Source organism: Canis aureus, chromosome 18 (assembly GCF_053574225.1).
Source record: "Canis aureus isolate CA01 chromosome 18, VMU_Caureus_v.1.0, whole genome shotgun sequence".
NCBI lineage: Eukaryota > Metazoa > Chordata > Mammalia > Carnivora > Canidae > Canis > Canis aureus.
The window spans coordinates 46,904,774-46,921,197 of NC_135628.1; the positions used below are offsets into that span (position 1 = coordinate 46,904,774).

The following is a 16,424-nucleotide window of genomic DNA, read 5'->3' on the forward strand; positions in this document are numbered from 1 at the left end:
CCCTGCAAAACTCATATGCTTAAGCCTAAATTCCCCAATGTGACTGTATTTGGACAGGACCTAAGAGAAGGTGATAAAGGTTAAAATAGGTCTTAAGGGTGGGGTTGGGCTGGTGCCCTTTTAAGAAGAAGAGACACCACAGTTCTCTATCTCTCTGTCATGTGAGCACACAGCAAGAAAGAGGCCATCGCAATCCAAGGAGAGAGCCCTCATGGATCCTGCCAGCATCTTCATCTTGGACTTCCAGGCACCAGAACTATGATAAAATAAATTTGTGTTATTTAAGCCCTCCAATATCTTGTTCTGACTGCCTGAGCAAACTAAGACAAATCCTAGCACATGAAGGTGGAGACAGAACAAAAATGGAGGTTTCAGAACACCTCAGAAGAAATTTCCAATACACAAAGTAAAAGGCTAAAAAAAAAATACCTTGTGAGTTTGACTTATTCAATATTTAATTATATATATGTATATATTTATTTACTATCCTGACTCTAAGAAATAAAAATTTTATTTATAAAAATAAATATTTAAAATATTAAAATATATAAAAATATTTTTATTTATAAAAATAAAATAAAGACAAAAGGAGGAGGAAAAATGAAGAGGAAAAGCTCCCAATATAAATTTTTACATTTGCCACAGCAAACAGAGGGAGCACTTACTTGAGAGGTGTCATTTTCTTCTGGTTCAATGAGATAGGTGTGGTTCCCATCATAGAACATCCCACTGCCAAGGACAAGAAAATAATTAGGCATGGCTATCAACTCTTGCCTCAGAACAAGATCATTTTAAAATCAGTAGCTGCCAGAGGACCAATTTACTTTTCAACACTCACTTCCCAGTCCCATCCATCACCACCAGATACACACCACCTACTATACACACACAGACATACACACACTCCCCACATACCATACCACACCACATATACATTCCCCATATATCACATCACACAGATTACACACCACATATTGCACACCACACCACACATGCTTCCCAATACATCCCACATACACATGTACACTGCACCATATCACACATGTGTGCGTACACACACACACACACACACACACACACATCTACTAAGAGGGAAAGACCCATCCCTCTGACTTCCCATAAGCAGCAGTGTCCCCAGGTTCAGGATTATCATTCTCTAATCCTCCCTCCAACACATAATTCGAAAACCTTAATATGCAAATAGTTCATCTGGAGAGTTGCAGAAGTGTGAAACTTTCAGGGCCTTCCTCAGATTTCTTGGCTAAGGCCCAGGGAGCTGCATTTTAAACAATTCCAGGTGGTTCTGATGCAGACTGTCAGGGACTATCCTGAGAAATGCCTACCTACCACACACCTGGAAGATGCTCTTGTAACAAGAGCTGACACATTCCAACAGCTTACCATGAACTAAACACTTTACACTCATTTAATCTTCTACTCATCTGTGGAAATGTATGAGGGAGGTACACTCATATACTTGCCTATATTCATTTTACAAGGAAGGAAAGCCCAAAGAGATGAAGTATTGCCCAAATTACATAACCAGGAAGAACTGAGGCAGGACTAGAGCCCAGGCAGATTGGTTCCTGAACTGCCCATCTGCAATTGGCGGCCTCTTCATCCATTCACTCATTCACAACACATATAAGCACCTACAATGCACTGCTCTAGGTGCTTGTGATACAGAAGTGGACAAAACTGACCAATGCTCTGCCCTCATGGTTCTAATGTGCATTCTAGGGTAGACAGACAAAAAAATACAATCAACAACGAAATAAATATACATGTGATGGTGAAAAATTCTAGGGAGGAAAACAAAGAAAGTTATGTGTGATAAATGGTGCCAGAGGACTGGTTGTAGAGACCAGGGAGAGAAGACTGTTGATTTATATAGTCTCAGAGAAAGGCTTTCTAGAGAAGATGGCATTTAAACAAAGATCTGAAAGAAGTGAAGGGATGAGCCATAAGGATATCTGTGCAGAGAGCATGTCAGACTCGAACCCTAAGTGTGCTCCAGGAACATCAAGAATGCAGTGTGGCTGGAGGAGGGTGTGGGTGAGGGGAGAACCGTAACATGAGATCAGAGAAAGAGTGGGGCCACATGAGACGGGACCTCCTGAGGGCTGTGGCTTTTACTCTGAGAGACACGTGGAGCCACTATGAGGGCTTAAGCAGGTGGAAATACAATCGCTCTTAAATATTAAATTAATTGCCCTAACTGCTGTGTTACAATAGTCTTTCAGATGGCAATAATAGAAATGGAGAAGTTATCGCAATAATTCAGGTGAAAAAAGATGGTATTTGCCTAGATCACAGTGGCGTTGGTGGAGATGGTGAGAACTGGTTAAATTCTGGGTACTTTTCAAAAGTAGAACCAATAGGATTTATTGGCAGATTTGAAATGGAGTATATGAGAGAGTCATGTCAGTGAGAACGCCAAGGTTTTAGCCTGAGCAGCTGGTGAGATGGAATTGCCATTTAATAAAATGGGAAAAGCCACAGGAAGGACAGAAGGGGCTGAGCACATGGAAGCAGGATGCAGGGAGGAGAGCATAAATCTGAAGTTGGGTTTTGATCTGTTAGGCCGGAGATGACTATCAGCCAACTGAGGAATTCTCCGGAGGGTATTTGAACCTACATATGGCCTCAGCTCCCACCCAGAGAGATCCCAATGGCCACTCGTTTTAGGAGAACATGTCCTTCTACTAAGATCAAGCTCCTTATGATGCTGAAGAAATGTGTCTTATCATTCAGGCATCTGAGAAGGGACTAGGCGCAGTTTTCTGGTGTCATTTTTCAGTGTTCTACGGAAATGCTGCATGAGATCCCACTATTGCACATAGAATAGTATTTATCTCTCACTGATGGCGTAGTGAAATCAGTTGGTTTCCCTGAGCTATAATTATAATGGCCTCTAGCTCTGCTTCTCCAAATTCTTTCATTCCTACTGTAACATCTTCCACATGTCCTCTGCTTTCATATACCCTTAGAACTTCTACTCTCACATCTGTAAGGTTTTCAACCAAAGTACACTTTTTGAATTTGGATGACACTGCATTTCGAATTTACAGACAAACAGATGCACTTTTTAAGGTATTACTGAGAATACATGTCTAAGGAATCAGAAGAGGGAAGCCTTTTCAAAACAGTAGACCAAATGCGACAGTAGACATTCTCTTTGCTCCTGAGAACTGGCCAGATTCACCCAGAAAATTGCACAGAACCATCACCTTTTGCCAAAGTTCACAGAGCTATGCTGATTAAGCAGCAGATTATTTTGTTTAAATACAAGGTATCATTTCCTTTTGCTACATCAGTGTTGAATGTGAAAATAAGTGATTTTTATTGGGGTTACACATCATGATACACAGTTTAAAGAAAGCAAATTCTGACACCATATATGTCTAGAAGATTCTGGCTCCCTATATGACAATGTGCCATTAGTAATTCTTGAACTATTGAAAAGTATATGTTTTATTGCTTTGTTTGAGGATTGACACCTTTGTTATATTTGTATAAATTCCAGTAAGTGCGTTGAATCCACATACAGTATATATTTGATAAAAACCTACAGCTAGAACCTACTTATTATAGGTCAATTGAACTAAAATTTTAAAAGGCTGGATCAAAACAAGATTTTGAAAAGAAATAGCCATTCTTACAAATTGCCACAAGAGGGCAATAAACTTACATTTGATGCCATTCTTTTAGGTTCCCATAGTTACAGGATTTTATCATAACATCAAATGTACCAGGACCAAAATATTATCCGTTAGTCCTTCGAATTTGAAAAAAAAAAAAAAAAAAAAGTGCATTTCCAGGTTCTTTATGAAAAAGACATAAAGCTGATTATTTTCCCCTTTATGTTCCTCAACTAAATTTAGTAAATTAAGAAAAATGAAAAATCTCCATATGTATTTGGTAATTTATAAAAGATGAATCATGGATGAGATCATCTGTTTCATACCCAAATCACTGTAATTGAAAAAAATAGATTAATTAATATTTAGTAATATCCTCTGAAATATTTCTATCAGTTTTTGTTCAGAAGGTAAAATCAACATGAGAAGTATTGATTAATAAATAATAAAAAGGAACAAGAGTAAATTTATCCAACATGCTCACAAAAGTCCCAGAGCACCCAACATGCTTATATACAATCCTCACAGTGTTCTCAGGCACATGGTGCATTTTCTGTTATTTTTTGCTTAGTTTTAAATGAAAAGGTTTCTCAAGGTAGAGGTAAACTTTACTTCATTAAAACAACTGAGCTGGCTCTGAGTTCTACTCTTGATCTACTCACTAAAGTTTCCTTACAGTTTCTTTTCCATCCTTCTTCAAATGGCTAGCAAGCTCTTGGTCTTGGGATCTCAGGTCTATCAGAGCCCTCGGAAGGCAAGGATGACTTCTCACTGCTTCTCACAATATGGTATCCTCTTACAAAACTGGAAAGCAATGTGGAATAAGTACTGGGCAAGATGCTTAAACGACAATTTGAGATTTTAAAAGGAAGAGAGGGGGGAAAATGCCTCTTCTTTTTATATCACTATCATACATTTGCTGTCACAAACATCAATGAGCCTAGGGTACTCTTCTTAGTGGAAAGCTGGGATTATCTTGAGATCAGAAGTAAGAATTTTATTACTGAAGGGCACTTTAGTGTTTCCTTTTCCAGATAAGAAAACCAAGGCTTTCAGATATGAGGCATGGATTCCTGTTTGTAAAAACATCTCCAAGAATTTATTTAAAATAAGTAGAAGTCTTTTAGAGTAAACAATAAGCAGATGGAAGTTTTCCATGCTCGCATGAACCTGGTCTCCTTCCTCTGGCTACCTAGGTGCTCCTCATACTCTCTTCTGCCTCTCACATACCAATTGCCTGAGCCTAACGAGGCACCACTTAGGCAGACTAGCTCAATTTTCCAGGCTCAACCATTATATCTCTTTCCTAACTTGTCTGCCTACCCCTCTCTCTCAGAAAATTCTATCAAAGCCTGTTGTAGGGATCACTCTACCTTTTCTAGGTGACATTTCCCTGGAGCCCTCAAGCTCTACCTCATTGCTCAGTGCCCACTCTCTGCTTGCATTATTCTGTTACTTTCTCTCTCAAAGAAAGAAATATTCCTATCATATTCCATAGCAGGAAGCTGAGCTAGCTTTAGCTGCCCCCACTGGACTGTGAACTATTGGGGATGGGACTCAAGTTCTCATGGCCTTGATTTTCCTTGTGGCTGGCCCACAGCAGACACTCAGTAACTGCTAGCTACATGGAAAAGCCGGATCTCTAACCTGGGAGCGGGATGCATTTTAAAGTTTCCAAACAAAAATTTAACAAAACTAAAATGCTAGCTTGTTCTGTGCCCCCAAAAGTATCACAAACAAGAAAGAACTGAGATGATTTAGCCTAAGTAGAATGCAGAGGAATGACACAGTAGCTTTATAAGGCGTTAACAAAACAAATAAGAGATGGCCACCTGTGTATCACCATTAGCGACAGAACAGAGGAAGTAGATGTATTCCCATGTTAAACATCAGCAAACATTCTTTGATAATGAAGGTTATGAGAAAGGAAGCAAGGCCCTGAGGAAGGATGAACTCCATTCCTTGGAGATTTCTGAGAACAGATGGACCCTCCCACAAGTTTGTTGTGGATTTTAGGTGGGATTCTGGCTGAAACACATGAGCTCTTGAGGTGACTTGCAGTTTGTCATTTTTGTGCAAGGAGTCGAGAGATTCTACCTACTAAAATTTCTATTATTCCATAAAACTATAAAAACTAACATCAAGAAGAGGTAGGGGCAGAACTGGGTACCAAGGGGCTAAGCATCTAGAGAACCAGCATAACCCAAAACATTCTTGTCACAACTTAGATGAAACCAGAACATCACTACAGGGTATCATATCATAATACCAAAGACCCTGGTCTGTTTCTGCAACTCCAATTTTAAAATCAGCTTGGTTTATACACCTTGAAAAAGAAAAAGATCAGATTCATCACTGATTTAAAATTATTTCTTGACATAAAGATTTTTATTACAGTACATTAAAAATAAAGAAAACAGTGATTGAAAGAATGGATGGTACAAAAATTTGGAGGACACTTACTGAAGTCCATGGCATGTTGACAATGCAACAAATGAATCAGGGTTTCCTCGGACGTGGCCCTGGTAGTAGCAGTGTTCTCCTCCCTGGAAACAGAAACAGAGAGCATAAGCCTCTGCCCTTGCCAGGAGAAATCACCTGCATCATTTCACAGATTCCTGCCACACCACACCTCCATGTATAAAGCTCTGCAGAATATTTCGTTATTCAGATTAGTGTTATCAAACCTGTTCTAACAGAATTATTCATAAACACTTCTAGTGAGCCAGCTAACTCCAAATTAAAGCCAGGGAAATAAAAGTTGACTTAATTTGCCTTTTATGTAGGTGATGATAGAAAGAACAAAGAAACAGATACTGAAATACACATGTGGCCCTTGCACCAGGATAAACGGAGTCATCCATTTGCCCAGTCATGAGAAACAACGTTGAGCAGCAGCAAGAAGATGCTCTTTCATATAAAGCTGAGTAAAAATGTATATAAATCATTTGACAGTCACTAAATTAAACAGAGAAAAACACTTATTTTTATAGCGTTGATATCAAAACTTGACAAGTTTATACTATTCTGTTCTCCAACTATGAATGGCTTTACAGTAAGCACATTGGGTGAAGTTTGAAATTCCAATGTTTCTTCTAGCAGCTTACATTAATCCCAAAACACTTATTTCTTTGGATTAAATGTTCTTGGAAGAGGTAATAGGGTAAATCCTCTGCCTTCTCAGGGTGGTGCCTCAGTCTTTAAATATCTGCCATTCTGAGTGTGGTCTAGAAACCAATGGTGTTGCTGAGACACTCTGGAACTGGTCAGAAATGCAATCACAAGTCCCAGCCCCAATCTACCTACTTACTATAATTGGTACTTTAAACAAGGTCCCTGGTAATTCAGATCCACATTAGAGTTTGAAAGGCATTGTTCTAAATGGCCTTTGCCATTCCCCCACTAATCTATTTCTTCAGAAGCTAAAAGCTGCTAATTCAATTGACCCACTGGGATAGGAAACAGTAAAACAAAAAGATTCAAAGGAATATTTTAAAGGGGCAAACTTGACCTGCTTTATACTGTGCCTTAAGGATTAATCCTACCTAAAATATTCAGTGCTTGACATGTGGAGGGGAGAGAACAGGAAGACACAGGATATAACAAGGCTGAAGGCATTTTCTCCCCTGGAATTCCAAGAAGACACCCTGGCCTGTGACTGCTGCTCCTCATGAGATAATCCTATAGGGCTGGGTGAACCTCAGTTCTGGTGAGGTGGCAGAGAACACACAAGATGGCACTCAGTGAAATCCCTGATCCTGTGACATCTCCAAATCCTCAAGGGAGTCATTGAGCATCATGAACTGAGGACTATGGTTGGATGTGATGAAAGATAAGAAAGAACAGGGTGGTAGTCCACCTGTAAGCCTGAAACGGGGTGTAACCCAGTAGGCCACATGTTTAAGAACAGAAATAAAGCCAGACACTGACTTTCTGGGTTGAGCTGGTTTTGTAAAGATGTAAAGGCATGAGCTATCAGCTCCTTTGTTTAAACTTGCTATGCAGTCTGCAGCAAGTTCCAGAACCTGCCTATGTCATCTGTCAAATCGGGGTAACAATTTCACAAGGTTGTTCAGGTGATTAAAGAAAAGTAAAATGCATTTAGAGCTTACAATAATGCATGGCACTTAGTAAGCCCTCAATGTTTGCTACTACTATAATTACTATGTATAGGGGCACCTGGGTGGTTCATTGGGTTAAGCAATCCTACTTTTGATTTTGGCTCAGGTCATGATCTCAGGGTTATAAGACTGAGCCCCATGTTGGGCTCTATACTGGGTGTGCTTAAGATTCTCCCTCTCCCTCTGCCCTTCCCCACTCGCTCATGTACTTGCTCACGCACTCTCTCTCTAAAAAAAATTACTGTGTGTCAACTATTGTTCTATTTAACTTAAATACACAATTTCCCTAAATCCTCACATCAATCCTATAAAGAAATATTGCTACCTCTCTTCTATATAGGAGGTCACAATCTCCAGAAGCCAAAGTTGTCCACCTGGGAAGTTGCCAAGTAGGGATGCAGACCTTGCATGAACATGTAAATGCAAGGCCTGTGTCATTTCCCCTACACTACTTATGAGTTGGGCCTAGAACCTATTGGGTCTAGTGTAAACCTAAACTTTCCCCCCAGCTGATTCCTTGGGGTTTTTGTTTTAATTTATTTTTAAAAAGATCGTATTTATTTATTTGACACACAGAGAGAGAGCACAAGCAGGGGAGTAGCAGCAGGCAAAGGGAAAGGGAGAAGCAAAGGCAAATGCTTAACTAACTGAGCCTCTGTTTAAATTTACTTTTGAGTAGGGCTAGGAGTATATTTAATAGAGTTTAAAATATCCTCTGTTGGGTTGTTGGACTGAACTGTCCAAAAGATTAGATTCTAAATTAGAGGTCATTATGCTTAAAAGTCCTTCCTGGAAACATCTAATTGGACCAGAAATCAACACTCTAGCTTTTTACTAGACAGACACGAGGGGCCAACACTCAATGAGATGACCTGGATAGAGCAAGAATTCTATGTGAAAATGTTTCCCTCTACTGGACAGTGATTAACCTCATCAGATCTCTTTCTGAAGTCTAAGACTTACAGTGAACAGCACATATAAAGATAGTAGAAACAAAAAAGATAATCACAAGAATTATGGTATCAAATTGGGGAACAATGGAAGTCAATGTATGTGGGGAAAATATGTCATAGGCAAAGGCATATAAGAAATGTTTTATAAGCTACTAAAGTTTTCTTTAAAATACCAATTTTGGAAACATGTTATATTAAATCATAAAGAGAACAAAGAATTCATGTTTTGCTTTTTTAAAGATTTTATTTATTCATGACAGACACAGAGAGAGAGAAGCAGAGACACAGGCAGACAGAGAAGCAGGTTTCATGCAGGGAGCCTGATATGGGACTCGATCCCAGATCCAGGGATCATGTCCTGAGTCAAAGACAGACTCTCAACTGCTGAGCCACCGAGGTGTCCCAAGAATTCATGTTTTATAACAAGCTTCCAATATACAGGGAATAAACAGATGATTGGATAATGAAAAACAATCTTTCACTAATTTCTGATTCTGAAAAATAGGAATCGATCCAAAACCAGCATATGATCAAGACCCATCTGCACAAAAGCCTAACACTGCAAATGAAGTGAAGAACTCAATATGGTTGACTCATTATCAAATGTTTCCACTACACTTCAAGAGAAGCACAAACAACAGGGGAGGCGGGTAAAATCTCTTTCAGTTGAGCTATTAGAATTACAATTCTGAGGCTCTCAACTGGCGGTATATGTAATTCTTCTAAATAATGACAGGAATTAACTTCTGTGTTGTGGTTTTTTTAAGGGATTTACCATATGTCAATAATTATTTAAACCAAGAACTGAAGAAATGAAATTATTACATTAAACTTTATTGATGTATTATTAAAATAAAAAATAAACAAATAAAATTTAATAGATATTGAGTTTATGCAACTTTTGATCCCATATTTTAAAAATAGTAAATGCTGATGGAAACATTTCTAAGAATTCAGGATGCACATGGTGAAGAGTAAAAAATATTCTCTTCATACACATTGTTCAGGCTACAGCTGACTCCTGAAAAGCAAACATTTGTGACTCCATGTACCATGTCAGGAATGGCCTAAATGATATAGTTAAGGAAATATATACATAGGTACCTGTTTCAGTGCACAAATGGATTTACACTGTGCACACTGTTCTGCCACTTGATTTTTTTTTTCCTTAAGGTAACCTTGACCTCTTTGTATATCAATATCTCATTCTTTCAGTGATAGCATAATATTCCATTATAGAGATGAACCATAATTCATTTAAACATTCCTGTACTAATGGACATTTAGATTATATCCATTTTTTGTCATCATAAACAATATTGCAAACATCCTTTTACAATTTTTTTGTGCAATTCTGTTGATATATATGTAAAACACATTACTAGAAGAGGACCTGGCAGGTCAAAAAATATGTGCCTTTTAAATTTAATACACATTTTAAATAAAATACGTATTTATTTTAAATAAAATATGTATTAAATAAATAAAATAATAAAATTATTTTATTATGTATTATTTATGTATATTTAAAATAAAATTATTTATTTACATATTTAAATAAAATATGTATTAAAATAAAAATATGTATTAATAAAATAATAAAATTGTATCTTTGCACTTATATCTGTTTTAAAAGATGCACTGCATTTCAAAATAATAAACTTCATTTTATTAAAAATTGTATACTACAAAAAAGACCACTACTTAAGCCAAATTTCTTGAGTCTTACCAATTTTAATAGTTCTCCATATCTTCATACAACTTTCTGGAGGAACCAGATGCTTTATGAAAATAGCTATTATATATAATAATCTAAGACAGATGTAGGGAAAGAGAAAAGCTAGCAGCATATCCTAATAGAGTTCAGCTCTTTATCCAACAGCCAACCATAGCTTTAGTCCTTAAAGTCTCTTGTTCCAGAGATAAACCTGCTGTCATTGAAACTTTATTCATATTCCTTGATTCAATAACACAACCATAACAGTACAGATGTTTATTTTTAGCTAATTAGATAGAGCCAAAAAAATTATCCACCTCTATATAAAAATGAGCTGTATGATAGTTCATATGTCTACTGGTTTATCTCCCAATTGACAAAAGGCTTATTACAGTTTTCATTCTAAGAAAGTTAAAATAATTATTTCTTTGCAAAATTCAAAGACAAACCACATTTTTATTAAAGAGCCAGAAAGATCTCAAAAGAAAAACAGAATTTATTATAAATATAATACACTGAAAGCACAAAAGAAGCTACAGAGACTAGGGTATAAAACTATAAAAATCCAATAAAGGGAACCAGTTAGAGCACAGCAGGGAGGCCATAGTCATCTGCCCTCCATTCAGACCCTCAAAGAAAATTCTACAACTTTATTATTTCCAAGATGAGCCAGGGCCACCTCCTCTAAAGAGTGTCCTCTGATTTCCTTCTTCTCACAAATTACTTCTCATCAACATTTCTTTGAATTTTCATATACTTTCATGTCTGTACTGCATCTCTTTACACCTGCATTCCTGTTTCTGTCTTATGCCCTCCACTAGCCCATGGTGTCTTTTCAGGGAAGCACATGTACCTAATCTATGCTTGTATCTCCAAACATGCTATTAGGAAACTGAGAATCTCAATTTCCTCATCAATAAAATAGGATTACTATCTATTCACACTGCTAACAAGAGGATGCAAGGAATTCCATGAGATAACAAAGTCAAGCCTACTGTAAACTACTATGTAAGAAGGAAAGGGGTGCAGTCAGGGAATATTTAATCAATGAGGGATTCTATCATGTCCCTTGAGCTAGATTCTCTTAATTTATTTGCTAAGACTAACAATTCAGGGCATTGATTAATAATGCAGATTACCTATGTTTCTTGCCCTGAGAGTTTGTTTACACAGCTCAGAAGTGAGACCAAGAATCTGCATTTTTACAAATACTCCATGTTTTTCTCACTCGAGGAATATACCAGAACAGTGGTTCTCAAACTTGGATGCCTATCAGAATCACCCAGGGAGCTTTTAAAATCCCAATAGCCAGGCCAACCTCCAAATCAATTAAATCATAATCTTTGGAGATGGGACACAGGCATCAGCATCTTTATAAATGCTTGAGGTGATTCTGTGAAACCGCAGTGGTTGAGAACCCCTGCACTAGAGAACGGTTGCTCAGTAGCAATGATTCCCAAAACTATTCCCCAAACTAAAGCCTTATTGTGATGGGATTTGTAAACCTATGATTCCCAGGCCTTCACTCAGACCTACTGAATCAGAATCTTCAAGGAGGGAGGGCTCCAGGGTTTTTAGAGATGCAAAAAGTTCCCCAGGTGATTTTGAATATTGCGTTTGGAATTACTAAACTAAAAATACTCAGTCCAATACCAAATTTTCTCCCTGTAAAGGATACCAGAAAGACTGGGATCGTTAAGAAAATGAAAGTATCTACCATAACCTAGGCATTCTGCTTAGTGATCTTGGTGATTTATGAGAGAATTCATAAGGACAGATGAGGTGAATATTATATAAGTGAGAAAACACAGATTAAGAGAGAACCTTCCTACCTACTTAAACTTGGGTATGCCAGATGCCAAATCAAGTCTCTCCTCTGGCAGTAATCACAGGGAAGTTTCCAGCACAGTAACAGGCATTTGTTAGAAATTCAAATTCTCAAGCCTTACCCTGGACTTCCCAATTGGAAGGTCTGGAGATGTGGTCCAGCCACCTGTATTTTAGTCAACCCTCTAGCTGACTTCAATGCACTCTAAGGTTTGAGAGCAACTACTTTACACCACAACTGTCCCTGCATTCTGGAGCTCCTCACTGCTGAGCTCCCTGAAATCCTACACTAATTCCTCAGCAGATTCTTAACAAAGCAGAAAAGACAAACAGTCACAGCTCTTCTCCATCTTTTCTTGTTGGACCCAGGACAGCCAGCTTTATCAGAAACAATATGGAAGGTAAAAGGTGAGATAAGAATATGTGAGAATTCTACCATGTACAGAGCCCTGAAGAGCCATGCTACTTGTAGGAGCTAGTCTGCGGGATGCTTCTGGCCTGCATTAAAGGGACCAGTGTGATCAACCATCCCGGTTACTCTCAGACCAAGGGGTTTCAGAGGATGCAGGTTATTTAATGCTACATCCATGAAAGCCACAGGCAAATCAAGATGATGTGTTTACCATAAAAAGGATAGGGCCAGTGCAATACTTACAGACCAAATCTTCAACCCAGTAACCCTTGTGTTCCTGCTCTGCTCACTGGGTAAAGCCCTCTTCTGCTCCATGGGGACCAATCCTAGGACCAGCCTTCTGCCCTGCACACTGGAGTTTATGCCAGTCATCCTCTTCCACAGGTAAGATCCTGGTCACTCTAGCACAGTAGTTCTGAGCCCTGAATACACATTAATATCACCAGGAAAGTATTTTTTCAAATAATAAGCCTTACTCCATATCAGTTATATTAGAATCTCTAGGGGTGAGACCTGGCATATTTAAAATCTGTCCATATGATTCCAATATGCTACCATGTTTGGGAAGCTATGCTCTACCCAGTACACCTTTGAAAGAACTGAAGCCATACCCTTGAACTCTACTGTATATTAGATTCCTTCTGGGCATGTACACTGCCCAGACTTATGTTTGTGGCCACATGACTGAAGTCCATTCCACCAGACATTCTGGTTCTGTAGAACCAGAAGTTCTACAATAACTTCTTCCATTTCCTCTTGATTAACAGTGACATGAAGAACCCGACATTTTCTTACCTTTCCCCTCCCTCCCAATGGTAACAAATGGCATTTTCAGACATTACTGAGTCAGGAGTAAACCAAGTCTCCCTGGGGTCATTTGCATCAAGGAAATTCCTAAAAAAGCAAAATCTTATGTTGGAGAGGATCCACCAATCCACCCTGATTAAAATTCATAACTTGAGATTATAAAGAATCAGTCTAGATTCACAGAAGGGACATAGGCTAAACATCAGTTCAGGTACAAAGTATAAGAGTATCTGATTCTACAAGCTCTCTAAGAAAAGTGGAGAAAGACAATCTCACTTCATTTTATAGTAAATTAAAATTAAATAAACTATCACATGGTGGTTTCCAAATGCCAGTAATCCTTGAGTCTACCCATTCATGCCAAATAAGAAAAATAAGCACACTGTAGTCAGTCTTTCGTAAAGCTAAATGTATTTCATTTTTATACAACTGTTCTTTGTTTTAAGATTAGTTCATTCTCTTACATTATTATCTATTTTTAAATTTTTAATAGAATGTTAGACTCACAAAAAAGTTGCAAAGATGATACACAGAGTTCTAGTACACCTAATCACCCAGTTTCCCCTGCTGTTAACATCTTACATTACCTGAATATACTTGTAAAAACTATATTAACCGCAATGCATTACCTTTTACTAGACAGTGAGCATTCAGATTTTAGTAGTGTTTCCATCAATTTCCTCTTTCTGTTCTAAGATCTAATCCAGGGTACCATACTGCATTAGTTGTCATATTCATTCTATGGTAACAATAATAAGTAGAATTTAGGTATTTTGAAAGGGCTGTTTGCCTATTCGATAAAAATAAAAAGACTGGCAACCCTATATTAATTCCTAAAATTTGCTTGTTGTAGGGAAATTTTTATATTGGGCTATGAAATATGACTCTAGTCAAGAGTATCAGTTAAGGGCAGCCCCACTGGCACAGTGGTTTAGCACCGCCTGCAGCCCAGGGTGTGATCCCGGGATCCCGGAGACCCGGAATTGAGTCCCACGTCAGGCTCCCTGCATGGAGCCTGCTTCTCCCTTTGCCTGTGTCTCTGCCTGCCTGCCTCTCTCTCTCTCTCTCTGCTCTCTCTGTGTCTCATGAATAAATATTTTTTTTAAAAAAAGTATCGATTAATATTTCCTAGATTTTAATTTCACACTATAAATTTTCAAAAGATTTTTTTAAAACATCCTTATGTAATCAGCTTAATTTAAGTTATTGGTTAAAAATGTAAGTTTTAGGGGCCCATGGGTAGCTCAGTCAATTTAGTGTGTGATTCTTGGTTTTGGCTCGGGTCATGATCTTGTGGTAGTGGGATCAAGCTTTGAATCGGGCTGTCCACTCACCATGGAGTGTGCTTCAGATTCTCTCTCTTGCTCACTCTCTCTCTCTCAAATAAGTAAATAAAATCTTTTTGTAAAGTGTAATTTTTAGGGATGCCTGGGTGACTCGGCGGTTGAGCATCTGCCTTCGGCTCATGATGTCATCCTGGAGTTCCGGGATCAAGTCCCACATCGGGCTCCCTGCATGGAGCCTGCTTCTCCCTCTGCCTGTGTCTCTGTCTCTCATGAATAAATAAATAAAATCTTTTTAAAAATGTAATTTTTAATATAACAGAAATAAATTCTGAAAAGTTCATCAATAACACTTTGCTATATTAAAAACTTAAGATTTCTTGTTTTCTGAGATTGTTCGTGGACTGTCCTTTCAAGAATGTCTGTATAGTGGACACCCTTCAAAGAAAGAGCTATCTCCCTCTAGAAGAAAAAGCAAAGCAAACTTACTATTAAAAAGATTTTGGAAAAAAAAAAAAAAGACTTTGGTTTCCTAAATTCAGAATTTCTCTCTAGTAACACAATACACCAGGTATACAGGTGTCACTTAGTCCTTCCCTCTGTTAACCTCTGAAATCAAGGGACAAGTATAAGGAAATACTGATGTTCTAGCTACTGCTATTGCTATGAGTATTAAAGTCCTTTGTCTCTGACCCAAGAGTTTCCTGTCTTCTGCCAGCACAAATGAAATTCCAGCAGGCTAACTTGTTAACCTGCAAGTAAGATAAAATCTCAGACCTTCATAGTTCTGGAAACTTAGATTTCCATCTTCCCCTGAAAATTAGGAGATTTGTTAACAGTAAGCCTCTATTCCCTTATTTCCATTTTCCTATAGGACAAAAACCAGTTGAAGATGAGTAAGGCCCACACTGCCCATTTTACCACAACTAGCCAGTCTCTCATTTATACTACTGGTTAATAACTTTGGATATTTGTGTTTGCCACTCTATTCAACCTGCAATTATTTAAGCTGCACCAAATTATCAGCCTACTCCAAGATCTAGAGCTAAAGCATCATTCAAAATCTCTGCACTATTATAATATTAAGTGATAAGCACTAGGATCTTATAGCATAGTCATCAATTAAAAAACATCTTAAGGGACGCCTGGGTGGCTCAGCAGTTGAGCGTCTGCCTTTGGCTCAGGGCATGATCCTGGGGTCAGGGATCAAGTATCACATTGGGCTCCTTGCAGGGAGCCTGCTTCTCCCTCTACATATGTCTATGCCTCTCTCTCTCTCTCTCTCTCTCCCTCTCTCTCTCATGAATAAATAAATAAATAAGATCTTAAAAACTAATAGGGCAGCCCCAGTGGCGCAGCGGTTTAGCGCCACCTGCAGCCCAGGGCGTGATCCTGGAGACCCTGGATCAAGTCCCATGTTGGGCTCTCTGCATGGAGTCTACTTCTCCCTCTGCCAATGTCTCTGCCTCTCATTCTCTGTGTTTCTATGAATAAATAAAATCTTAAAAAAAAAAAAAACTCGGGGATCCCTGGGTGGCGCAGTGGTTTAGCGCCTGCCTTTGGCCCAGGGCGCGATCCTGGAGACCCGGGATCGAATCCCACGTCAGGCTCCCGGTGCATGGAGCCTGCTTCTCCCTCTGCCTGTGTCTCTGCCTCTCTCTCT

At 38.5% G+C, this 16,424-nt stretch overlaps 1 protein-coding gene across 27 annotated transcripts in view; it reads right to left on the reverse strand.

Annotated features, from left to right (window-relative positions):
* ADAM22 (ADAM metallopeptidase domain 22) overlaps positions 1–16,424 on the reverse strand; it is a 218,741-nt gene that overhangs the window by 70,414 nt on the left and 131,903 nt on the right. For all 27 annotated transcript variants that reach the window (XM_077857073.1, XM_077857081.1, XM_077857080.1 and 24 more), the window contains 2 exons: positions 6,105–6,187; positions 666–729 (listed from right to left, as the gene is read on the reverse strand). In XM_077857073.1, coding sequence (XP_077713199.1) covers positions 666–729; positions 6,105–6,187 — 147 coding nt within the window. The remainder of the gene's footprint in view (positions 1–665; positions 730–6,104; positions 6,188–16,424) is intronic.